This window comes from Peromyscus maniculatus, chromosome 18 (assembly GCF_049852395.1).
Source record: "Peromyscus maniculatus bairdii isolate BWxNUB_F1_BW_parent chromosome 18, HU_Pman_BW_mat_3.1, whole genome shotgun sequence".
NCBI classification, from domain to species: Eukaryota; Metazoa; Chordata; class Mammalia; order Rodentia; family Cricetidae; genus Peromyscus; species Peromyscus maniculatus.
Genome location: NC_134869.1, coordinates 24,153,164 through 24,179,570, shown reverse-complemented (window position 1 = coordinate 24,179,570; position 26,407 = coordinate 24,153,164). Strand labels below are relative to the sequence as shown.

Sequence of the window (26,407 nt, the reverse complement as noted above, 5' to 3'; positions counted from 1 at the left end):
TTCAGGTTGAAATGCTAAATTCATTCTTTAGTGTTCTAAATGTCATTTCCTGGTTCTCTTAGCTCAGTTTCAAATCACATGCTGTTGGGAACCATGCAGTATGAAAATGCTTAAAGGCATATACTCAAACATTTATAGTAGTTTCCAAAGTGCTGAGCTACAGTTTTATTCCCCATATTAGCTATAAAAGTTAACACAAGAGACAAGCTCCCTGATTTCACGTCTAATCTTTGGTTGCAATTGTTCGGCTCCTGTCTAACCCTCTAAGAAATAAAACAACAACAAATGGTAACACTTGAGGTCTCAATCCACTTTACGAAAAGAAAGCTTTATGGAAAGCCTGAACAATGAATTTAAACATTAAGGAGAAAATGAGAAAAACGTTAGGTGTGTGAAGTAGGAAATGTTAATTTCATGCACTTAGGAACACACACTCACACCCCACAGTAGTAGAAGCGGTAGAAGAGGAAAACACTACATGTGTAGGGGTAGAAATATTTGTTACATCATGATGCTGGCTGGCGATGGAGGGTTGTCGCCTTAGAGCCCCCTGAATGGAACTTCCACTCTGGAAAGCATTCACTACATCCATCTGCAAGGAATCAGAGATTGTGACAGCGTGCTGAGCAAGAGAGAGAGAACAAGAGAAAGGACCGTTCCATCTACCAACATTTACAACGTCAAGAAAAAGGCACTTTACAGAGCAGATAAACAGGCCAGAAGTAGCATTTGGAGATGAAAGGGGGGGGGGAAGCTTAGGGCGTATAAGAGACATTTTTTCATAATCAGTTCAGAGTTTCACCCAGTTCAGCCATCAGTAGGTTTCAAAAGAATAAACTCTGCGGGGGTGGGAAGGCTGGAGAGGTAGTTCAAAAGCTCAGGTGGTCTGGACCTCTCTCCCCAGATAAAATCCTTACTCCCATCAGGTTTCCTACCTCTCTACCAGACCCATACCTGTGTTTGGATTCTGTTCAGACCTCTAAACCACAAGATCTGGCCACGCCGCAACTCCCTTTCGGCATGATCAATCTCTTCAACATCCTCGGCTAACTCCTCCTCGGGTATTTCTTCCTTTTGTGTTCCATGACCAGCTTCTTTTAGGAATTTTAAACGGCTAGTTGGAATTGTTGAAATAAGCTATAACACAGGGGAAAGAACTTAAGGTGTTATTAAAAACTGCAGGAGTATCCGCTTATTTTCACTAGTGAAGCAATGAGATCTTGGTGATCAGACTTCAGAACAGAAATCACTCGGTTACAGAAAAGACCTAAGTTCACAAGGCAAAGTGTTTTCTGAATAGAAGTTAAGTTGATGGTATTTCTCATATTTTAATTTAGACATTCATGACATTAAATTGTACAACCATATTTTACTGTGTCTTTATGTATAAAATCTCCACCTGAACTCATATTAATTACATTTACTTCAAGTAAAATGAAATGGCGTGTGGTCTTACTGGATGCAAAACAAGCTTGTAATCCACTATTGCTATAAAAATTCAACAAGTAAAAGAACAAGAATTCAGGAAATCTTTAAGGTTATACTGAAATAGTTCAGGTTACTATTTTTATAAAACTTAGCTATCTAAATTAAATCAACACCGATCGATAATAGCAATACATAACAACAGATGCCTTCACAAACATGAGCATTATCAGAAACATCAGTAATACATATTAGCGTTTGAGCGTTAACAGGCGATACCTATGAAGTAGAGTTCACCAAGGGGAAACGAAGCTACATTCAGACACAGAACAGCCTGGAGAACTTCTCCTCGTGCCATTTGAATTCACAGAGTAAAACAGGATCGAATTTGTGAAGCAACCTGCTCATGAAATGGTTAAGATTCCAGGTCTCCCTGGCACCAAAGTCAGGACTTTTTTGTTTTCCAAAGAATCACACACTTGAAATCAACAAGACAAAAATCAATGTAAGCCTGCTGCTGCTGGCTGTGTGTGTATGCAGCACTGAGTTTTTCTTCTTGAAATTAGCCAAGTTTTTAGGTTGTAGGCTTGTGCTCTGCCTATCAGAGAACATTGTGAAATAATTAGAATGGCAAGAAAGAAATGTGGACCAATTAGGGATCACCGAGAAAGAGATTTTTAAGATAATAAAAACCACGTAGAACCCAGAAACACAATTATGAAAAACATAAAACCCGAGTTTGGTTGATCTGCAGAATGACAATGAATGAGCTATATATATATAAATATAGATATCTATATCTATATCTATATATCCGCTAACACGCGACCCTGTACTCATGGATGCGTCAGTACCGATTGTCCAGCAGCTCGCTTGAGACTAGTAACAACAGCCTGCTGGTGAACACTGCGTGTGTACGCCAGGACCACTCATCTCTCAAAGAACGTCGTGCAGCGGCAGGCAAGACGACTATCCGCAAAGCTGAGGCGGATCCGACTTTCCTGGCCTTTTCATTGATAGACAACTGTTAAAACTACTGCAGTGCCTTAAAATCCCATTTTGTGGCTCGGGTTTTTCAGTTACCCATTCACTATGTATGTAAGGCTCAAAATTTCTCCCAGGCTTTAAAAGATATTAAAGTCTACAGCAAAGCGACGAAGCATACATATCCTGAAAAGATGAAGGCAGGTGGTAAAGGCACAGGCATTACCATTCTAACCAGGCATATACATGCCATGTTTGTAATGGCAAAAACCTGCTCTGAAACCTTAGAAGGGAAGGAAAGTCCAATGAGCGTAATAAACAAGAGCCACCTCGGAAGAGCCACTTGGGAAAGGGACGAATCCCACGTCACTCAAGTTCCCTTTTGTAACTCAAGTGGTAACTAGAACAAGTAACAGAAATGGTTGAAAGTTTAAAAAAAAAAAATTACTTTAGGTTTCAACAAAAACAGTGAGATTTTTACCTGGCCCCAGAGTAAGGTCCCCATTCCCAGGAATATTGACCACAGCCACTGTTCGATTGAAAGTTCGGAGCAGCTGAAAGGTTTCCCACCAAACTGCACAATTAGTATCTGGAGGAATAATCAAGAGCAAATTCATTTAAACGACAACTAAAATAAAGCACAATCTCTGCCCCAAGTTTTAAATAGAGTAAATTACGCTTCTTGAAAATAAAAATCACATGACCAAAAGAATACCTTCATGTTCTTTCCTGTATTATCCCAAATAACTACATTCTTTGGTGTGCTTTCAATAGTTTAAGCCTTTCATGGAAGGTAGTGTTTTGTGGGAAGTACCACATGCCACAGAGACACATGTGGACAGAATATGCCACCTGGTTTCTTTCCTACACAGCAGCCACTCCTTGTCGACATTTAGATGTTAAGCCAACTACGCATGCTCTGTAGTAGAAAAAAAGCAACCCGCCGAAGCTAGGATGTGTGTGTTAGCCCTGCTAGTGTGTTCAACAGTGAGAGTACAGTCCAATGACATACATAAAGAAAAGTCACACTACGATGCTTGTGATCCCTTCCTGGTCCTTAGTGTTCTACAGTAGTACACCTGGGAACAGATAAGTAAGCAGCAAAATATTCACCTTTGTCTGCGTATGACAATTCTCTCTGATATAAGGAAGGAGATGCGAAATATGGAAATCCAAAAATGGCAATTTTGGTACTGAACAGTCGTTACCATTTTTATACTTTTAAAAAGCATTACCAATTTCATGCTTTGCATTTATTTGTTAATTTCATTGCTTCTTTAATGTTAAGAATATTTGTCTATTTGTCCAGATAGAGTCATCACTGGTTTGTTAGAAGCCTAGCATGACAGCTGATATTATATATATTATAATGTTATAGTATTATAACCACTAGAACTGATTTGGTAATGAGGTCTGCATTTTCATAAAGGAATGAAAGTGAAACGGTTTTTCTTTTGTAAACGAAGAAAACAGGGAATGGGAAAATGTTTAGTGTTTCTAGTTTTTTTAAAATTGGAAGTTTTTTTTTTTTTTTTGGTGTAATGAGGTGTGAAGGGAAGGCATTAAAATACTGGGACAACCAATAATTATGTGACTGGCTGATTTGGTCTCATTAAAAATAATTCTTTACTTTATAGCCGAAAAGAAATAAAGCTATTTGCTGAGGCAGCTGTGGAACTGACTTTTGAGAAAGCTAGAGAGAAGTCACCATAGTTTTCAGAATATACCTGAAAGGACCATGAAGCTGGACAGACATCACAAGTCCATATACAGAAGCTCCCTCCTGGCTGGACTCATCTGCAGAACTAAGTACCTGCTTGTTGACTATAATCTAAAGCATCCTTGCCATGCACTCACCTGGACCACAAAGGTGCCTAGCACAATGGTGCAGAAGATGGCATTATTAAAGATTCCTTCAAACACATTTCTTTCACCATGAATTTTCCGGGCATTTATTTCATTGAAAAGCTGCATCAGCACAAAGGTATTGAACACAATAGTGTAATGTTCGGAGGGGGGAGCGTGCAGAGGTGCATTCCTTCCACTGTCGATATCAAAAAACTTCTCTCCTGAAATGAAAAGTCACCGTAACAATCACTTGAAAAGAGCATACCACATTTCGATGAAGTGCATCATTACAAAGCTTGGCCAGTCTCAGGGCCAGAATGGAGCCTGGGATTATCTGGTGCAGCTTTTGTTTTACAGATAAGGAAAGTGAAACCCCCTAGTGTTATGGGGACAAGTCAAGATCACAGATCTAAGAGTGGTGAAGCCTGAATAACAGAAGCTAAGCCTCTGTCTACTTCCCCGACCACCTCATCACTCTCCCCAAACAGATAGGCAACACGAAAAGCAAGTAAAAATTTAAGGTATGTGGAGGCAGGAACAGAACTGAGGCTTCTGAAAATTCTGTCACACGAATGTGAGGGACAGTAATGTGTTAACAGAAACGGTTAAACTGAAACTTTCACACAGTGAACTCTTACCAGCAAATAAGAGTGTAAAAACCACTACGAGCTGGTAGAATGCATGACCCAAAATATTCTTCATCATTGTGCGTGAGATGAGAGGCTTATTTCTACCATAGGGCTTCCGAAGCAGGAGCGACTCGGTAGGTGGCTCCGTGGCCAGGGCCAGGGAGGCCAGGGTGTCCATGATGAGGTTTACCCACAGCATCTGTACCGCCTTAAGTGGTGAATCCTGGAAAAGACAGGCTTCCTAATACACATTCACAACTGGGCAGGGAGGCAGCGACTTTCAGGAAGCCTTTAGGGTTACAGAGACTTAAGGAACAAAACAGATTACACTTTATGTTAATTAGCCTACAATATAAAGCATCTTACTTAAATACTTAAGGACTTTAAAAAGGCAGAGCATAAAATTTTGGCTTTGAAATAAATAGTAACAGTCACCTACTTGAGTAATACAAGCGCCCGTGAAAGCAACAATCACTGCTACTACATTAACAGTAAGCTGGAACTGAAGGAACTTTGAGATGCTGTCATAGACATTTCGTCCCCACATAACTGCTTTAACAATGCTTGTAAAGTTGTCATCTGTGAGAATAATATCAGATGCTTCTTTAGCCACATCAGTTCCAGCAATGCCCTGTTAAAAAAGTCTGTGAATTAGACTAGATGTTTAAAATATAACTTCACATATGCAAATGTGCACCATTATACTTAATAAAAAATAATCACACTTATGCTAAAAGAAGATAGCACTGTCATTTTAAGATGCCACCGAGAAAGACATTCAGGCTGAGAAGACATCGTACATCAAGAATGAGGCAATGAGAAGCAAGATGCAAATGGTGTTGCAAATAAAGGGAGGCCTCTTCCCAAGTCATGCAAAAAGTGTATGAAAAATACTAAGAGAAAAAGAGTGGACATGAAGGTGGGGGGCGGGGAGGCATGTTAGAGGGCTTGGAGAAGTAAGAGAGGTGAAATGGAGGAGGTGGATATGACTATTATACACTGTACATACGTATGACTTCTCAAATTTAAAGTATTATTGTAAAATTTTAGAAACTATTAAAAGTGATTAAATGTGAGGGAAAGGAATGTTTGCAAGAAACCCACGGGGACTGAAGCACATGATGAATGGCAAGTAACTCAGGAGACCGAAGGAATCTGAAGCTTAGGCCATCAGTAGGGAAAGCAGAGATGAGGTCTTTCTTCCCCGCTACAGAATTCCTACAAGGCTCAGGCCCTGCACACTTAGAAACGGATGAAACGAGAGACGCCCTTGAAGACCTGAAGACACTGAAGAAGCCATGAGAAGCCTCAGACTAGTAACACTGTCAACAGTAGAATGGGCAGATTAACAGACGGTGGGGTCATAAAAAACGAGTTAACTGTACCTATAAACATCCCAGATAACTTTCATATACTGGTGCTGAACCAAAGATGGACACAATGCATGAAACTCTGTATAGTTTAAAACAGGCAGAAGCAATGAGCTCTGAGTAGTCACAGGACAAGGTCACTAGATCTCAGAGCTCTCTCAAATTCATATCTGTAGGTAGGCTGTCACTGCTACTCCATGGCCAGATTCAAGCAGGTCAAGGGGTAGGGCAGAGGGACACTGAGGTAAAACTGCTAAGATCACCAACTGTCTCTGAGTCACTGCAAAGAGACTCTGGGAATAAGTGTGTGCCGAGTATGTTAAAAATTATGGAAAAAATTAAGTGAACATCAACAAAAAAATAATATGTAGGGAATATGAAAAGTTGTACAAAAAAAAGGAAAAATAATTGTAGGGGATCATGAGGCCCGGGATGGAATGGCACTGTTACAAGAAAGACTGAAGACTGATCTAGCCCAAATGATGATGCAGTACTACTGGGAGAACAGCAGGACAGGGGGAGTATGAATGTCCATGGAGGGAGTGTGGTACTGTGCCTGCGTTCAGTGCTGAATCCTCATCTTCCTGGAAAAGCCAGTAGTCAATGCTTTGTATGGCGACAAAGCACAGGAATCATATGGCTTATACGTATGGGGGACAAAATAGCTAAAACAGTCGTTTCCTTTTGGGAGTCAAAAAATAAGGTGAAAGAGATGGCATGTGGTAGGAGCATTCGACACCAAACTTGAAAGCTGTGACAGACACCGTACGGCTCAGCAGGAAGAGCCGAAATGGAGCTTGACTCCAAGCATTCCGTTAGAAGCAACCATGATCTAAATTTTCAGTCTCTAGGCCTTCCCCTTAGCTTTACTCTCTCAATTCCAGTCATTTTTATAGGTGGTAAATGCAAATCTCTTCATGTCTTTGTTCAAATCCTTACCAATTTGGTAGTTATAAGTGATTAATTGGTATTCAAAGAAAACTTAAGTCCACAGACAACTATGGTTGGGAAAACTTTGGATCAAAACAGACATGAGATTTTAGTGAGTCCCCCAGTGTGACACATAAACACACGGACCTAAACGGATTCATACTCTACCAGAAGTCAAGTTCTAGCAAAAACGGTTACAAGAGCAAGCCACCCAAGCACTTACTCCTTCTCCTTACTTTTAAAGTCAACTTAATTTTTTAAATTCAATTTTAAGCTGTGCAAAACCCACTACCCATTCAGCCTGTGTACTGCATTTCTTTTTTGTTGGTCCGGGTTAAGTTTTGCTAACCATTATCTAAAACTCACAATGTCTGTCTCATGCCCAAATTTTGAGGACAAAAATCGTTTGTTCTATGGATCTAGTTTTGCCATCCTGGTTAGCGGTCAGGGTTGACAGGAGCAGCGAGACTCTGCTAAGTGCTGTGGTACAACTGGTGGCCGTGACGTTCCTGAGTGGAACAATGCTGCTTGCTCAAAGCACAAGGCAGAATCTGGAGCATCCCTTGGCCCACTTCTGGAATTCTTTCCAAGATTTCAACATTTCACCTCTATAAGGCATCTAGATAGGGGTAGGGTGAGTCTCTTTGGAAACTTGGCTTTTGCTTGAGGGGAAATCTCTTCATATATTTCCTCTTACCATCTCTCTTAATTAAATCCTACTACAAGTCTTCCTTTAAATCTCTATTTTAGCAACAAAGTACTGAGGACAATTATGCACGTACACACTAGTGCACAGAAAACATCTGCATACCTGGGACCCTGAGTGCCAGGCTTTATTTCAGAGTTCAATGTCTCTTATACTTTAGGAGGAGGAGGCAAATTTAGCACCCCTTTAAAAAATTAATATTTCTACAATGGCTATGGACAGTCACATTATGCGGAACAAATAGCTCTTCAGAAGAGATTTTTGTAATACAATGTAAAACTTTCCAGTCCAATGCAAAAAATAAAGACTAGGCTGTATATTAAACAAAAACAGTCAGGTATTCCGTTTTTCTGGTCACGTTTTGGATTTGACAATTAGGATTATGGACTACTATTTTCTAAAAATAAGACAAAGAGTAAAGAAAACACTTCAGTTGAGGAACAAGCACCCCACTGCACCCCTTTAAAGCCACTCTCTGGCATGTAGACTCTGGACTGACAGACTATGTAAGGCATCAAAGTAGAAGGACAAACCGTGGAGGGTAAAGGACCAGCAAGAAGGAGGGGGTGAGTTAGAGGGCAATGGCTATGTGTGAATATGAGCAAAGCACGCTGTATGCACGTGTGAGGATGCCATAATGAAGCACAGTTTTACACACAGGAGACTGCATGTCTCTATAAAATGATGACATTCAAGCATCCTTTAAAAGCTCTGAGGTCACCACTGTGATCCGCTTGTTTAAGAAGGTGGTTCTAAGAGTCGGGTGAGTTGACACATGCTTAAATGCTTCGCAGAGCACACAGCAAAGGTATATTGTTAACAGTTGGCCAAAGAAATCATCTTCTAGCCAGACTTCAAAGTATCTAATAAAGCGAGCATATAAAATAGATGGATCAACTCACTCAGGCTTATCCTTTATCACTTAAACTAGTTTTTGAGAAACACTGTTTAAAATCAGCAGTACTTTTGGCAATAAATTAGCAGACAACCCAGCTAGCCAACTGTACATAAATACGTGAGTAAGCAGGTTCCTACCATTGCAAATCCAACGTCTGCTTTCTTTAGTGCGGGGCCGTCATTTGTACCATCACCGGTTACAGCCACAACCTGACGTTGCTCGGAGACGGTGCTATCAATTATACCTTAAACAGAAGCAAACATGTGTGCTATAAAAACCCTCTGAATGGATAAGGCGGTTCCGTGGACTATCCTGACCAGTCTGCTTCATAGACTGGAAGTCAAAAAATACGTTTAAGCAAACATAAAAGTATAAACTACTTAGCTATGGCGCAAAGATCAATTCTAGAAACTAAGGTTCTATTAGAAGTAGTAATCATGCAAGATGAACCTAACTGTCCAAAGATACCAGAAGGAAATATATCTCCATTTTACTAGAAAACTGCTCTCTGTGACTCCATTTAATATTCAGGGTTTGTTTTAACTTAAGGAAGCAGAACGCACTTCTGTATTAAGAAATTGTGAGACAGACAACAACTGACTTACCTTTAACCAGGGTATGTTTGTCGGTGGGGGAGGATCTTGCGAGGACTCGAAGCTTTGGCCAAATCTTGTCTATCCTCTCTTGTTCAATCTGTAAAGTTTTATCCAAGTTAAAATGTGCCAAAACTAGTCTTACAATTCTAAGTTAGCTAGCTGCTATGCTTACCAGTGGTTCTTTATTATGGTCCAAAGAGTACTAGAAACTCCTTGGAATGTCTAGAATTGCATTCTTGGGCAGGGCCTCAGGTCAAACAATAAATACTCTTGAGTGGGGCATGTCAATCTATGTTTTAACAAGCTGTCTTGGTGGTTCTGATTCATGTACAGGTTTAAAAACCACTGCTCTCTACACCTTAAGGTCGAATCTTGAAAAATCCCCCACTGCCTATGAAAATGCACTTCCTCAGCATGAGAACCGAGGATGGAGGGTCTCCTGACTTCCTCTCCACATCAGCTCTTCCAGCCCACCTTGTTACTCTTGGTAGCAGGTAGTGCAGTGTTTATGAAAGTAGTCTAGACATGCCTAACTCCTTTCGTAAAGCATTCTTGCAACACATAATCCCGTTCAGATCCACTGTTCCTATCTCCTAGACTACAAGATGGTTTTGCTTCTGAACAGCATTACTGATATATAGCGTCGAACAGAGAATGTATATTCAGTATGTATTGGCTGAAGAAATTACTAATACACTAAGCATATCAATTTAAAACTTAAAAAAATTCTTACCTCTCCTTTCTCATTTCGTATTCTTCGGTTAAAATCTTTACCTTCTAGGCAAAGGAAATCTTCCCCTGGGTGTAAAATACCACATTTGGTAGCAATAGCACGAGCAGTATTAATATTATCACCAGTGACCATGCGCACAGTAATTCCAGCTCTCTGGCACTTCTTTATTGCCTCGGGTACCTGATTTACACAGGAAAGAGAAATCCAAAGGACAGAAAATTATTTCCAAAGAATAATGTCTCACTGAACAAGTATGACCTCCCAAGCCCACAACTGACAACTTTATCTCAATCACTGCCAAAGATGTCTTCTTTTCTAGTACTGCCGGCCATTTTCAGCTGCCATCCTTACTGCAGATACGAACTTCCCAATGTCACCGAAAGCCTCGTTTCCCTCTGGAAACCATCAGGCAGTTCTTATGTGCTAGTTGTCAACGATTCAGATTTCCTGCCCAGGGGAGACCGGAGTAAAACGCTTACTTACAGATGGGCTCCCTTTGATTTCCCTGTCTCCTAATCCAGTGATTCTCCACCTGAGGGTCGATATCAGAGATCCTGCCTCTTAGATATTCGCATTACGGTTCATAATAGCAGCGAAGTTAAAGTTAGGAAGTAGCCACAGAAATAACTCTATGGGTAGGGGTCCCAACTGTATGAAAGGGTGGCAGCGTTGGGGGGTGGAGAGTCAGCAGCAGCCTAGGCCATCTTCTGTCTACCTCCAAACCATTTATGAGCTAAGGACTGGACACCTGCACCCTTCCTTCACACTCTGAGAGCGGTCTGTATTCAAGGTTCCGTCTACAAAGTGGGCATCACAATTTGGTACGGTATGCTTTCTAAACTAACCTGGGAGTCAACTCTTAATTCCTCTCCCATTTCCTCCCTATGCTTCCATTAAGGCCCAACGAGTCGTAACAGATTCTGTCTCCTGCTTCTCCTGAGTCAGTTCTAGCCCCGGGGCTTATTGCAACAACTTTTAACTGCTGCCCTCGTCTCTCTGTTGCTTCTTCTTTAAAATGTCTGATGCACTGTATGGTAGAATTCTTTCTCACATGGCAACACGTGTTAAAAATACGCTGTGACTCCTCAGCTGTTACACACAGAGCTCAGAGCTCTGAGTACTAAGAGTAACAGATGGCCTCAGGAGAGTTCTCGAGATTTACTGAAACTTTTCTCTGCTACATATGGACTGACGTGGCAGTGTGCGTTTCTGCTACTGTAGTTTGTTCAGAAAAGCCTTTCCTGTTCCTCTGGCCAGAGAGCCTGTACAGACCCTCCTCCTAGAGCAGAGGCTACAAATTCAAATGGCTTCGGGGCCACGCAGAGAGGAGCAATGGGGAAAATATGCTGATAGAGACACACCCAAGGGGGGGGAAAAACGCTTAATCAAAGTGTTACTCAGCTCTCGCCGGGTTTGGTTTTTATGGGAGAATGAAGACAGCCTATGCCAACGCAATTTACGATTTCAAGAGAAAGGAGAAACTCTGTGTGTGATCTCTCTACGTTCCACACATCGCATACATACATGCAGAAGGAGGAGTACTAAATTAGTCCCGAGAGCTGCCTGCCTATGACCACTCCAAGTCCAGTGTAAATATAACTTCTCTGGAGCTCCACTGAATTAGCTACCCAGATAAACTTGGCCTTCATCTTATTATTAAATATCTCTATTATTGGCTACTCCAACATATTACAGATATTTGTTTCTTCATGTCCTCTGCAAGTCTGTTTCTCAAGGCAGGACCTTTGCTTTATCTCTAATTTAGCAAATTCATTTATTTACAGATTTAAGTATCTGGTCAATAATCAGAGCTTAGTATGTATTGTGCTTCTGAATTTAATGTTTCTGAAGAAATAGTTACCACAGGGATGCTTTTCAAGGGTGGTACAAATAGCAGGTATCTGCTAGTCTTAGAACACATAAATAATTAGGAACAACTTAAATATGTATCTAAGTTTAAAGGTTTATATTGTTTTCGCCTCCCTGCCAACTCTTAGTTATTTATACCACTGGAGGGGAGCCTTCTCTACACTCCCTGGAGCTAATGTTTACAGGGTGCCATAGGAGGTCCTAGTGATGCTTAGGTTATTGATTTTTTAATCAAGAAGTGATTTATGAAATACTGGCCAATTGTTTAAATATCATGTAACCCCTGACATCTCATACAAACTCAAGACACACTTTAGGTGAAACATCTAAGCAAAATCTCTGACTGGAAACTTATCTGGGATCACTGAGGCAAGGAGGACAGTGTGGAGAGGCTGGACTGGTTTAAAACTATGTGGGGGTAGTATTTAGGAAGGGCACAGTTGGTCACCACAACTTGGGAGTTTAAGAGGTAAGGGGAATGGTGAGATGTAGGCCAGTCAATATTTAATTATAATGAGCTAAGGAGAATGGGTTTTGGTTTTTTTAAAGTTCTAGGTAGGTAAATGTAGACACAGACATCACACAAGTGCCTGGCACCACAGGATGCAGGATGCGGAAAGAGGGTATGGGTACCAGTGACTATGGAGCTTCTGTCTCAGGTGGTGACACTACTCTATGATTGGTCTAACCACCAGGAAGCAAAGGACGCACCATTAGACCACACAAGGTTTCTCTGGCTATATATCTTCCCCAGGACATCTCTTTTTGCCTCGGAATTTCTCCAGCCTAGACTATTTTGGTGGCTTCTAGGTCCAAAAGCCTACTTGACACACACAGGCTGTCTCATGCACTTCACCAGGGTCAAAAAACCAGCACACTCAAACCTAACCTACTCATTCATCCCCACTGGCCTACCTCTGAAGTCATCTTTCACTTTCCCTGTCAAAACTGGAGTCCAAGTACTGATGGAGACTGGTGAAAAAAAATTCCACTGGGTGTTCTGCTTCCCTTTCTCTCTTTCCAGCCTTCAAAATGGTATTTTAGCACACAATAATGCTACAGTATTGAAACTGTAGAAGAACTCAGAGGGAGGCCTTACAGTTTGGTTAGGCCGTGGATAATCTCATCTCCTGCTTCTTTACCCTCAGCTCCACACTGGCTTCCTTTCCCTCTTCCTCTGTACGGAGCCCAGTGCGGGGTTTTCTCGCCTGCAGTCCCCTGTACTTTTCGCTGTCTGCCTGTGCAATGGTTGTTCTTGGTTGTCAATCTGACTACATCCGAATTAACTAAAGCCCAAGTGGTTGTTGGGTCACGGCGAGGGATAGTTTCTTAATTAAACCAAAGTGGAGAGACCCACTTTCAATCTGGATCTTCAGGCGGGAAGACCCACCTTTCATCTGGGCCACACCGTCCGCTGCCAGCCCACCCAAAGGACGCGGAAGAAGGAAGCCTGCTCCTTTCGCCTGCTTGCCCTCCCCACTCTCCCTGGCCTGTTCCTTCCTTTTCTGCATTAGAGCCTACTTCTCCAGGATCCTGGTGTATATGAACACCAGCTGAGATATCCAGTCTCAAGGACTGAACAACTCCTGAATTCTCCCATTGGTAGATGGCCACTGTCGGACTAGCTGGACCACACTCTGTATGTAAGCCAGTCTAATAAATGCCCTTCCTATAGACATATAGATTCATTCTGTAAGTTCTGTTCCTCTAGAGAGCCCTGACTAATAGAGTCTGGAATGTTCTTCTTGCGGCTATTTATATGCCTGGCTCATAGCAAGCCACCATATTTCACTTCAGCTCAAATTCTTAATATAGTCTTCCTCAATTATCTTATTTTATTATGCTGTACAGCTCCTTTACAACCCTTACGCTCTTACAAGAGCCCACGCAATGTCACGTTTCCATTTGGATCATCATCATAGCTGCCCCCTTCCCCATTTCAACTACACAGGTTATGAGCACAGGGATCATCAGTATTCCTCACAAAGCCTTGTCCCTTCCCACTGGCACGCTGTCCAGGCATCCATCCCTGTACTAGGTGGGGTATTTTCTTCCAGCATGTACATTCTCTGACTATTTTGCTCACTGCAGTCAGTATTTCCTGTTCTCAGTTGCCCAGTATTAACGGTTGAATAAATTACTTGGTATAATCACTGAACAAAAGGATTTTTTGCTTTGTGCCTTCTTGGCTTAGATGTACTCACTGTGTTCCCAAAGCTGCCTGTCCTACCTTCTTTAGCTCATTATCCTCCTGAGACTCAAGACAAGCAATCAACCTTTAAGAAGTCTTATTTGAACCTTACAGTGAGGAATACAGTCTGATAATCTTTTTAACTTCTGTTTTAGAGTCAGAGCTAGGATCTGAACATACCATGTCTAAGTTCCCCATACATCTCAGTATTTTCCTGTCAAATAGGAGTAATTAATATTACAACCACCAGGTAAGCACTACATGAAGTTAGATGTGAACTGCTCAGAAGAAAAAACTTAATAAAAAAGATGCTATTGCTTTAGATTGGGCTGATACCCCCGGGTCTCCAATTATACAACATGCTCTGTATACAACTGGCAACGGACTAACATTAAGTACTGTGTTCACTGTCACCCAAGACATTGACTTCTTTGAAGCTGGGGACCAGATTTCTAAATTCTTTCTGTCTCTAGTACCTAGAACAGAGTCTGAGATATACTTCAAAACCAAAAGCCAGCAAGGAAACAAAAATTTCCATTAATTTAAAAGGCAAAGTCTAATGTTCTCGGCTAGCAGATATGGCAGATGTTTAAATGTAAGTCAAGTTAACAATTCGGTTCTCCAGTTGTATTAATCCCACCTCAAGAACATGATAGATAGACACTGCCAGTGTCTTTTGTACTGAGAGAAACGGAGACATTTCTGTCTTCCCTGAAAGCTCTGCTGGACAGAGTCCTGGTCTGCAGGATGAAAGCTAACCACTTAATGACATTCCTTATTAAGTTAAACGTCAATTGAAAAACGCACAGTGGAGGTACTGTGCTAGGTTATGGTGCCAGAACCACACAGGACACCAGGGAAGCTGTCTCACCGATTAGCAGCAAGAGTAACAAATGCTATTTTACTATTGCTCCATTATTATTCCGCTCTTTTTTGGTTCCCAGAGAGTAAAAAAAATCACGAACATCAGGAGTTGTACTGGAAGGCTGGTTACGGTTAATGCCTAGATCCACTATAGCACAAGATTCTACACATGCAGAACGGGAGATTTCACCACCTCAGGCCTCACAGGATCTTCAATCCCCACAACAGCAATGCATGTAAGGCCGGTGACGACATCGTTCTCATTGTCCCACTCTGGCTCTGGCTCGCCCGCTGGGAAGTCTCTGAATGCCAGACAGATGGTTCTCAGGCCTTCCGAGGCCATCGGCTCAATCACAGTTTTCACAATATCATCACGGTCCCTGGGTCTGAATACTTTGGCCTCACCATTAGCACTCAAGATTTTGAAACACCTAAAAGGAAACAATCCAAACATCCACAATTAGCAAAAGAAAGAGCTGACGCCATCAAAGTGAACTGCAAGGCAAAGGGTATCATGGGGTCTGAGAGCTGGAGGTGAGGGAATCTCAAACTGTGCATTTTATAGATTTGTTGACTCTCCCCCAACTAACCAGTTCTCACCTGGATGGCTCTTGTCTGTGGTTCTTAACTAGTTACCACAGATAGTCTCTAGATTTTCTTTTTTGGAAATGCAATTTTTTTAAAAGCATTTTCACAAAGATTCCCAAGCAGTCACACAAAATATTTTCTCCTTTTCAATAGACAGTGTATCAACTCCTTACCTGTGAGGTTATTTCATCACCTATATTGTTTTAACCACAAAAGAAAAAAAAAAGAATCTTTTTGTTAAAATATCAAAGTAGGCATTCTATTAGGGAAAGATTACATCAAAATAGTTTAATTTTTAGTGAGACTAGCCCCAAGATTCCCCGTAGTACATAGTCAAGTCACATCTTCCATACTCCTCTCTTGGTAATGCCCTTCTGTGCGTTTCCATGGAGGTGTCTGTCAAAGCCACACTCTGTTCGACTGCTTTCTAAGGCTCTCCGTCAGTGCTGGAGTGCTCTGCCCGACCTTTGAACCTCGGTGCACAGCACTGCATGCTGCCTGCTCCCTACCTGTGCGGGTGCCATCAACATCACCACACTTGCTGCTTCTTCCCCCCCAAGTACTGTCACCTATCTCCTCAGCCCCACATTTCGCCTCTCTCCGAGGTCATGTGTTCCTTCCTTTGGATTCCGTGCTACTTCCTCCTCGGGGCTCTCACTTCCCAGCCAGAGCTACTGTGTAACAGCCACAGCTGTTCCATCCATGCCTGGCGTCAGGACTCCTTTCAGCCTGGCCTGGAATCAGTTCCTGTCTCAAGTCACAGCTTTCTTGTTTCTGTCTTTTAAATGAGGTTTCACTATGCAGCCCAGGCTGGTGTCTAATGTCTAATCCCCATGAACTTTCCGATGCTAGGACACGCATTTATACGCATACACCCCACCCGCATGTCTAGCTTACGGTCACAGAACTTCAATGAAAAATGCTTTCACGGTATTACCTGGTTTATTCATTCTTACCTGCCCAGTCTCACACTCAAGTCTTTAATCAGAGTATAAAAACATCACTTACTACCCATCAACCTCCACGGGAGAAATTTATAGGCTTGGCTTTGCTGTGGGTTGCCACCCCCTTTTCGAATGGAGAATGGGAAGTAAGGAGAAAAAATTCTGCCTCAGATTTCAAAGCTGATTAGTTGCAAGGGCAGAGTCAATGCCTGATTGATTTTGATTTAAACAAACAAACAAACAAACAAACAAACAAACAAACAACTCTCCTTTGCCATTTACCCGTTACCAAGCATGCCAGGGATGCAACAGGTTTCTAACCTGTCACCCTGAACTCACATAACTAAGTATGCTATGGATGTGAGAAAGCCGTTTGTAATCTAGGTCTCACCAAACCTCACTTCCTGCTTAACTGTACAAGATGTTTTCCAGTACAACTGCATCCTGCACCTTGAAGCCCTCGTTAACTCATCCCTAATCCCGTTTGAAGTGCTACCTCTCCGCTAAAAGCTTGTGTCTGGGTGAGGAGTGCCAGTTCACGGAGGCCTAGGTCAGATTCCCCAGCACTGCACACCCAGGAATTGGGGCAAATGCCTGGCATCCCAGCACTTGGGGGGGGGGCAGAGGGGTACAGCCCGAGGTACATGAGATTCTTTCTCAAAACAAAAACCAAGACAAGACAGTAAGATAACTTTATCAATCTACCAAAAGCTGCTTTTAAAAATGTACTTAGTCTCTTAAGGCTATTAAGACTATAATGTGTCAGGTGCTCATTAAAATAAGATTAAATTATAAACCATACACAAGCAATTTAAACAGTAGAAACATTTAAAATTTACAAAATTGCTCTTATGTTTTTCTGATACTTCTCTATTTCTCTATTAGAATAAAAGAAATCAAAGTAATTTTAATAGCTGTAATAACATAAATGGGGAATTATATGTTTCTACATGGAATGTTAACTTTGAAACTATGGGAACTATAAAAGAACAAAGAAACAAAGATTTTACATATATATATATATATATATATATATATATATATATATATATATATAAAATATATAAAAGAGGTTATACTTAAAAGACAGTGCAGCAGCATAAATATAAACTTCCCTTTGATACAAATGGGGAATCTTACACTGGGTGGCACACGCCTTTAATCCCAGCACACAGGAGGCAGAGGCAGGAGAGTCATTGAGTTCGAGGCCAGCCTGGTCTACAGAGTGAGTTCCATGATAGCCAGGGCTACAAAGAGAAACCCTGCCCCCCGCCCCCCCCCCCAAAAAAAAACAACTTAATGAATGAATGAATCCCAAACCCAAACAAACAAAAACAAACAAAAGGGGATTTTTTTAAAGATTGTATAAAAATAATGGAATCAACATCTATTAAAAAAACTGAAACACTGAAGTTTATCTTACTTATACTACCACACTAAATGTAAGAGGCTTATTTTCTCTAGAGCAAAATGCTGAGAAATTAGAAGCTAGAGTGTGAGAGGCAGAACCCAGTGGGCAACTCTCTGGAGACCAGAAGTATGCTCCAAAGCTCTGTGATGCTATCAGATGCACGATGCTCACAAAGGACGTTAACAATACACAGAGGTATTCCATATCCAACAGTCGGCTTGTTCCTCCCAGTACCCCATGCTTACTTTTTCAGCATGATCTCAGATGCACCCTTGCTGAAGATGCGGTAACTTCCATCTGAATTTTTCAGGACTGTACTCATGGATTTCCTAACAGAATTGAAGGTGTAGACTTTGTACAATGCTTCTTCTGGTATTTCATTTCTAACATCTTGATAGTCCCGTTTTAAATCCAAGAGAAATCCCAACAAGGCACATTCTGTTTTATTACCCACATGACGAGGTAATCCACCCTCTTTCTCTGGGGGCTGGAAAAGAATAAGGGTTAGAAGCTAGCATTATCTTGCTTCCCTATAAAAATTCAACCTAATGTAAAACAGGATATAGTTTCTGAAACAAAATAACGTAGAAACTGTCTTCTAATATGAGAATTTCAAAGAAGGACATAGGTAAGGTAGAAAAGAGTTTGGGAAAGGGTGACAGGGATTCCATCTCAGTCCAGATACTTGCTGGTCAAGTGAACGTCTAGAAGTCAAGCTTTCCAACTACTATGGTGGTGGCTTCAGTAGCTATAAAGAGGAGTACTTATGAGCTTATAATCAAATAACATAAGATGCTCCTATCTTCTACTTAACTCTCCATACACAATACAACTTAAATTCCTTTTCCCGTTTTCATTGAATATTTACATATTAAGTAATTCAAAATAAAGTCCTTATTTGTAATTATAGAAAATAAGAACGCAAGACTTTCTGCTAGAAAATGGCAAGACTAGGTCTAGAAACAGAATCTCCTAACTCTCATCCACCCACCCACGTTTTTTCATTCACCAACTTGCAATGTAACTTTTGCCCAACGATTTAACACATCACTAGACAATAAAAAGTCAAACACACAGGTTATGCTTTCTGTTTAAATAAAAATTTCAAGCTTGCAAAGTTGAGAATCCCTTAATGAAGTTCTCACAGAATCCACGGTTCCTTTGTGAGCCTTTAAAGGGTCTAAAGAAAGTTTTATGGGTAGGAAGTAGTGAAAAAACATCTGAACAAGCACAGTATGCCACTGATAGCAGCTTCCAGGATTGCTTTAAACTGACACTGGGTGTTCGACCATGAGACAGCCAGGCAGGCAGGTCTGTTACACCATCAACCGAGTCACAATCATTTCATAGGATGAATCCGTTGGCTGGGAGTAGCATGGTGGTGGAACACTGACTTCACAGACACGAGGCCCCGTGTCCTATACCCACCGCGGCAAACGACAGCAAAAGTGAGAACGTAGCCTGGCGTTCTGACTGTAAGAATTCATAGTTTCTGAATACCAGAAATTCAAGATAAAATAAATAAATAAATCAATAAAAAGCATAAGTGTGGGCTAGAAGAAGGCTTCCGGGTTATGGCACTTGTATACGCCTGGAGACCTGAGTTTGATTCCTGGAGCACAAGTAAACTGAGAAAGAGGGACCACTTCCACAAAGTTATCCTCTGACCTCCAGAGGTGCCCCATGGCACACATTTGTGCCCACAGAAATACCATGCACACAAACCCAGCAATAATAATAAACAAGTAAATAGCTCTTGGCGTAATCCTATTACAAACAGTCACCCTTCATGCATTAATTAAATGAAAGGAATCTTACCAGTATTTTTGATGTATAAGCACAATTCACAGAAATTCCTGTTACTAGATAGGACAGAATATTCGGAGGAATGGCTTCTGGTTCAGGAACCTTTTTGTAATGCTGTTCATTTATGTACGCTTGCACAACCGTCATTCTGTTCATTGTCAGTGTTCCCGTTTTATCTGAACAGATCGCTGTAGCATTCCCCATGGTTTCACAAGCATCCAGATGCCTCACTAAGTTATTATCCTTCATCATTTTCTACAGCAACAAAGAAAAAAAAAAAAAAAAAAAAAAAAACGACAATCTCAAACAGTTGAACTACACAGAAAGACAATCATCTCATTACATTAAAACGGTAGAGTCAATTAAGGCAAACACAGCTTAAAGAGTGTCAGCCTAACACTGGAAGGACTTTAAAATATTTGACCCATTCAAATAAGCCAAAGAGAATACTAACATTGAATGGTTTCAATCATGTTACTGATGCATTACATAATCTAACAGAGATCTCAGCATCGATATTTAGGTGCTACATGCCTGGGATATGCTTAGTGAAATGTCTTACAACAGTCCAGGTATAGTGGTACTTACGGTAATGCAAGAGAAAGGACTAAGTCTCATTAAGTATGACATAAAAAGACCTCTTAGCAATTCCCAACAAACACATAGCTTTACTCAGAGAAAATGAAAAATCTGTGGTGGGGGTTGTTTCCTCATCTTTTAAAGGCTGAGTTAACATTCTTCCCCACCCCCCCTCGGAGCTGAGGACCGAACCCAGGGCCCTGTGCTTGCTAGGCAAGCGCTCTACCACTGAGCTAAATCCCCAACCCCTGAGTTAATAACATTCAAAGGCATGATTGAGTCACTTGCATTCAATCCAAATGCTAGACATTTTCATCCTTAGGATCAAAGTGGACGTCACTGCTTTCATTTGTAACCAAAGAGGATAGTTTCAAAGATGCCAAGAGTTTTCACAATAGTTGAAAGACATTTAAGTTAAAATCTCCCTCTTACACACACACACACACACACACACACACACACACACACACACACACACACACACGGAAATTACATGAATTCATTTCCAAAGTTCCCCCACCCATAACTAAATCACAGGAGAATATTTTTTTTTTAAAAAAAGGTTTTTGAATAAACATAGAAAAGGGAAATGTGTACTTCTGAAATTACTTATGGTCTGAATGTTAGAAACTAAGAGAACGAAATGTGCAGTGAAGGAAACAGGTTCAATTTTAGGAAGCATGGACAGGGAATATAAAGACCACACACAGTGAAAGATCAGAAGGTGATTACTAGGGCCCAAGTAGACATTTAACACAGGCTTAAAGGACCTTGGGCAAAAGGATCTCACTTTTCTAGTCAAGGAACACAAACCTGTATCTATATCTATCAAACCTATAAACCTATATATAAATCTATATCTTCCCAATCAACTGAAAAATTAACATCATTCATGACTATGCAAAACGAACTAGCGACAATTTTTGCAAAAAGGGTGGTTTGTCTAAAATCAGTACTTATTCCAATTACTTTAGAGCACACAAGAACGGACAAACAGACGGTGAGCCTGTGTTCCGCGAACACCTTACTGGAACTTTTAAATTCAGGTGGCTCAGCGGGCGAAAGCTGCGTGTCCCGAGCCCAGTGACTCGAGTTGGGTCTCTGGGGTCCACAGACACGAAGGAAAGAATCCACTCCTGTCAACTGTCCTGACTTCCACACGCACACCGTGAGACACACAAATGTGCAGACACGGTAAGTTTAAAAAAACTGGAACAGCCGGGCGGTGGTGGCGCATGCTTTTAATCCCAGTACTCGGGACGCAGAGCCAAGCGGATCTCCGTGAGTTCGAGGCCAGCCTGGGCTACAGAGTGAGTTCCAGGAAAGGCGCAAAGCTACACAGAGAAACCCTGTCTCGAAAAACAAACAAACAAACAAACAAACAAACAAACAAACAAACAAACAAACACCTTGAACAGCAAGCAAGAGACATTCTCCTGCCTGGCCATTTGTAAACCATTTGGAAGACTGAAGGAAAAATGTAAGCCCGGAAGCTGATTGGTTAGATTCCTCCCCATCAGAAATGTTACTAACCAATTAACTTCACAAGTTACAAGAGCAGCATTCTTCTGTCAAGGGTAACCTGCACAACTATTAGAAAAGAAAAGCCCTAGATGGACTGCTTAGAAAGTAGCAGGCAGCAGGGTAGGCTGGAGTGGGGAGAGAGGGAGAGAGAGAGAGAGAGAGAGGGAGGGAGGGAGGGAGGGAGGGAGGGAGGGAGGGAGGCGGATGAGTACCGACAGGGAGGTGAGCAAGGGCCAGCATGAGCGGGACTTTGCGGGCCACAGGAAGGGAGGCAGCGGATTGGACGCACGCATCTATCTGAATTGTTTCTGGAAATATAACCCTGCCCACAAGTGGGAAGACTATGGTGTAGGAATAGAAAAGTAGGAACATGCTGGGCCCTAGGAAAATGTCCTCGCTCCTGTGCCCTATTCGAAACAGCGCACACCCTGGCCTCAATTTTACGGACTGGAGAGGGGGTGATAAGACCTCGCAAGGCTGCGGCTCTCCATGAAGTGAGTAGGTCTCCATGCACAGAAATAGTGGAATCACTGCCTGCATTTTCAAGGGAACGGAAACCCTCCACTTTCCAGTGTGTGCGGTTTCGATGCCAGCCAAGGCTTTAAGTGTTGTCTACTAACTCTTCCCACGAACCTTGACTGAGTAGGCCAATGAGATGGTGACGGCCAGCGGAAGACCTTCGGGCACTGCGACCACCAGGACCGTGACTCCGATAATGAAGAACTTCACAAAGTACTGTATGTAGATCGGGGTGCACTCAGCAAGCCACGGTCTCTTCTGGACCCAGAAGGTATCAATCACAAAATATAACACTAGGATGATAACTGTGATGGCAGACATCAGTAGACCTTGAAAGACAGAAAAAGGGCAACTGTTTCAATATATAAACACAACCCACTGCCAACTCTGTATTACCCACTGTACGGCTAATCTCTTAACTCGATAAGTTATGTCTGTTTTAATCTTTCTGAGAAGCTGTTATTTCCAGTTTGCATTTCACTCATCACATCTGACCCCTGCCTGTCAGATTTGAGTTTTGCTTCCAGGTATAACCGTGACTCCAGAGAACTGAGAGGAGCTTCTGGGATTCTTTAATAACTGTGTTTTGTCTTCAAAGGCCCAAAGTAAGAGGCAAATACAAGCAACCCACAAATCAGTGCGGGCTGGTCATCACAAAGATGCTGGGAAGACTGATCAACTTGGAGAGTCTCAAAATTAAATTAATGGTAGGTTTAAAAATATACACATAAAAGTATACTACCTAGATCATTTCCTAATTTATTTTTTGTCTATCTTCACTGACACATTAACTCAGAAAAATAAACTTTAACTACATATTACAAAACATCTACCTTTCTATGATGTGTTACTTAGCCTCTTAAAAATGAATATTAAAAGATAAAGCAAGTCTAAATATCTGGGTCTAATACCCTTACCCAATAGTCACTAAATGCTATTAACTACCTCAGGTTTACCCTTCCCGGCGGCATGAATCAACACTATGTTTGAGTGATTAATATACGTATGTATTTGCTATTAGCAATCAACTTATTTAGTACAGAACACAGGCTGCTTCACCTATGATCCTAGTGGACCTCCAATGATGATGGCTGCGTGACTCTCATAATGCACGCTGTTTACATACAGTGATGTGTCAAAAGGTGGGAACACCATAGGCTCTCCTTTTTTGGGCCCCCCGAGGAGGTTTCACAGGCACTTTCTAGCAAAAGCAGCATTTTCGTATCTCAGCTTCACGATTACCCGTGTTTTCAGGGGAACAAAATCACGTTTACAAAGATAGAGTTTTTTTCACAGCCAGCCAATAAAAGGCCGAGCAAAATGTGTGCAAAGAACCTGTTACAGTTCAATAATTTGTACTAAGTAACTTCCCCGACAGTCCTTCTTCATTACTGACCCTAAACATTTAGAGCCGATTACAAGGGCTTGTAAATTAAGCAAATGCAGGCACTGATTTTAACTTGACCACTCACTGGCTATCTCACCGACAGGAGGAGAAAGGGCCCGTACTCTGTAATCATGTTATGAGTGTCTATGGTCATTCAAAAGGTCCCATACAAAATAGAAAAATATTCTTCTAACATCCTTTTCTTTTTTTTTCCCCCAGAGCTGAGGACTGAATCCAGGGCCTTGCGCTTGCTAGGCAAGCGCTTTACCACTGAGCTAAATCCCCAACCCCCCTCTTCAAACATCCTTTACACTTGCCGAGTAACATTGCCCAGCCCTCGCTGTGTCAAAAGACACCTTTAGAGCACAGAGGTACTTTAAAGCCAGCACCCCGCTTTCTTCCGAGTCATACCCGCTTTGCCAATCTGAACGGCCAGTTTCGTCAGCTTCCCCTGAAGAACGGACTTTTCTTTTTTGGGCAGATTTGCTTTCTTCTTGTCCTTTTCGTCGCCGTCCGCTCCTTCTTCGCTCTTTAAGGGCTGCATCTCCATGGCTGCTCCATCCTGGGCTTTTGCTAAGTTCAGAGAAAATACGATTTCACGGCATTGTAAAGGTATGATTCGCACCTCGAAAACTTTTTTTTAAAACAGTATCAGTTTGTTATAGGAAAAAGGCTGAACGATAAACATTCAGCACTCTGTGTGTGTGCGCGCGTGCGTGTGCGTGTGTGTGTGTGTGTGTGTGTGTGTGTGTGTGTGTGTGTGTGTGTACGTGTACTGGGGGTAGCTACACAGAGGGAATACGACAACAGTGACATAAGATTGGGATACTGTTCCAGATTTAAGAATGTCCCGTTCAGTGACGGGAATGAGGCATACACAGTCCTCCAATTAAGAACTAAGAACACCAAATCTCTTTTCATGCGATGTTAGGGGTTAGGTTCTATCCAAAGATTATACAGATCCCTCTCATGTAATTTATGATCAAATGCAGAGCATCACCTGTGATTCCACATATAGAATATGCATACGTTTATAGACTTTTAAATGTAATTTAGACCCTACAGATTCTTAGGCACTGTCTACCAACTAGGGACTAACATTTCAGGTATGTTACAAAGCTCTTGAAACACTTGTGTGGAAAGCCACCTCAGCCCAGCAGCACAAATCGTAATTCACAGCCTCTTCAGACTGTAGACAGCATGACCAGAGCAATGGCAAGAGAGGGTGATCCAAGTGAACACTGTTGATGTGCCCCGCCACATGCAACCGAATTTTGGATAAATATAGTACACAGCAGATCTATTTTTGGAGACAATGAAAACAAGCTAACCGTACTTTTTATCTTCCTCAATTTACCTTTGTTGCGATTCTCAATAGCTCCATCTTGTTTCTTATCTGTAGGAACAAAATGGGAATGAAAGCTTTCCAAAAGAAATGGATACGGCCATGCTAAATTATGCAGGGGCAGTTCACATTTCCATAAGAGAACTGTTACACAATGGTGTGTAGGTATACAAACAGAAAACGCCAGCTTGTTGAACTCACCTCAATCACTTCCTACATCTCACCATGGGAGAATGCTCCAAAGTAATTTAGGGCACGCATACGGTATTTCTACATAAGGCTTTACTCTTTTATAAGTTATAATAAGCCCGAATATGGTACAAGAGATTGACAAGCTAAATACAGACCGGACCCTGAGAAAGCAGAGCAGGAGAGGATGGAGAGGGAGGGGGGGAGATGCTATAAAAAGAAAACAGGCATACAGGAGCGCTTCGGTGGGAGTGAGAACAAGAGGATGTGAGAGCTGGGAGGCGAGTTAGGAAAGCCAGAGTATTAACAAGCCAGGACGATTGACAGCCAAAGCAACCCCTAAATTAGCTTAGATTCACAGACCACAGAGAGATGGTACACGTGAAGCCATAAGGGGGGGGGGGGAACGGGACGGGACAGACCTACTGTCTGGAACAAGCAAACCAGCCTAATTCTTTCCAACTTCCCTATCAAGAAGAGCATCTTCAAGCTGGGAAACCTGGAACGAGTGAGTATGTCAGGGAAGAAGAGGAGCTTGGGACAGATGATGGAGCGATTGTAAGGGAACACCTAGCTCTTTTCGGCGAGCTCGGGTTGGGAGACCGGAAAACCACATTGTAGGCAGGCAAGCCAACGTCCAGGGCACGGAGACAGATGAGCCCGGGCTGTGTTTGCTTAGGACAGAGTCGTCAAGAGACTAGGAGAAGAGGTGAAAGGAGACTAGAAGGAGACAAAAAGTAAAAAGAGCCAAACAATGATTCTGATGTTAACTCCTAGGGCTACTCCAAACAATTGGGGAAGACCTTAGTGGACAGTGCTTACTGGAGGTCAGTAAGTGCAGTCATTAGCACACATCTTTTTTTTTTTTTTTTTCCCATAGGATTCAATGATGTCTGAGGACAGAGAAGAGCCGAGTTTGATCAGACACTCGCTACCCGATCAGGTTACACAACCTCCATGTGGTTCATTTCCTAACAGAATGAAGGTAGATGAGGATGGGAGTGTGCAAAGCATCCAGTAAGTGCGGCTACCAGGTTTCAAGAGGCCTGTGTGGCTCGTCAAGGGCTGCCTG

The 26,407-nt window shown here is 41.9% G+C and overlaps 1 protein-coding gene across 6 annotated transcripts in view; it reads right to left on the bottom strand.

The window, feature by feature from the left end:
• Positions 1 to 26,407, bottom strand: part of Atp2b1 (ATPase plasma membrane Ca2+ transporting 1) — a 112,614-nt gene that overhangs the window by 5,456 nt on the left and 80,751 nt on the right. For 3 of the 6 annotated variants that reach the window (XM_076554673.1, XM_076554675.1, XM_076554674.1), the window contains exons 7-21: positions 25,159 to 25,197; positions 24,213 to 24,374; positions 22,529 to 22,743; positions 19,805 to 20,047; positions 18,232 to 18,473; positions 15,237 to 15,474; positions 10,120 to 10,299; positions 9,396 to 9,483; positions 8,928 to 9,034; positions 5,326 to 5,517; positions 4,896 to 5,109; positions 4,267 to 4,478; positions 2,891 to 2,998; positions 955 to 1,137; positions 506 to 592 (exon numbers count right to left, since the gene is read on the bottom strand). In XM_076554673.1, coding sequence (XP_076410788.1) covers positions 506 to 592; positions 955 to 1,137; positions 2,891 to 2,998; positions 4,267 to 4,478; positions 4,896 to 5,109; positions 5,326 to 5,517; positions 8,928 to 9,034; positions 9,396 to 9,483; positions 10,120 to 10,299; positions 15,237 to 15,474; positions 18,232 to 18,473; positions 19,805 to 20,047; positions 22,529 to 22,743; positions 24,213 to 24,374; positions 25,159 to 25,197 — 2,510 coding nt within the window. Of the gene's footprint in view, positions 1 to 440; positions 593 to 954; positions 1,138 to 2,890; positions 2,999 to 4,266; positions 4,479 to 4,895; positions 5,110 to 5,325; positions 5,518 to 8,927; positions 9,035 to 9,395; positions 9,484 to 10,119; positions 10,300 to 15,236; positions 15,475 to 18,231; positions 18,474 to 19,804; positions 20,048 to 22,528; positions 22,744 to 24,212; positions 24,375 to 25,158; positions 25,198 to 26,407 lie in introns of all 6 variants that reach the window. The other 3 variants (XM_076554677.1, XM_076554678.1, XM_076554676.1) reach the window with 2 other exon arrangements.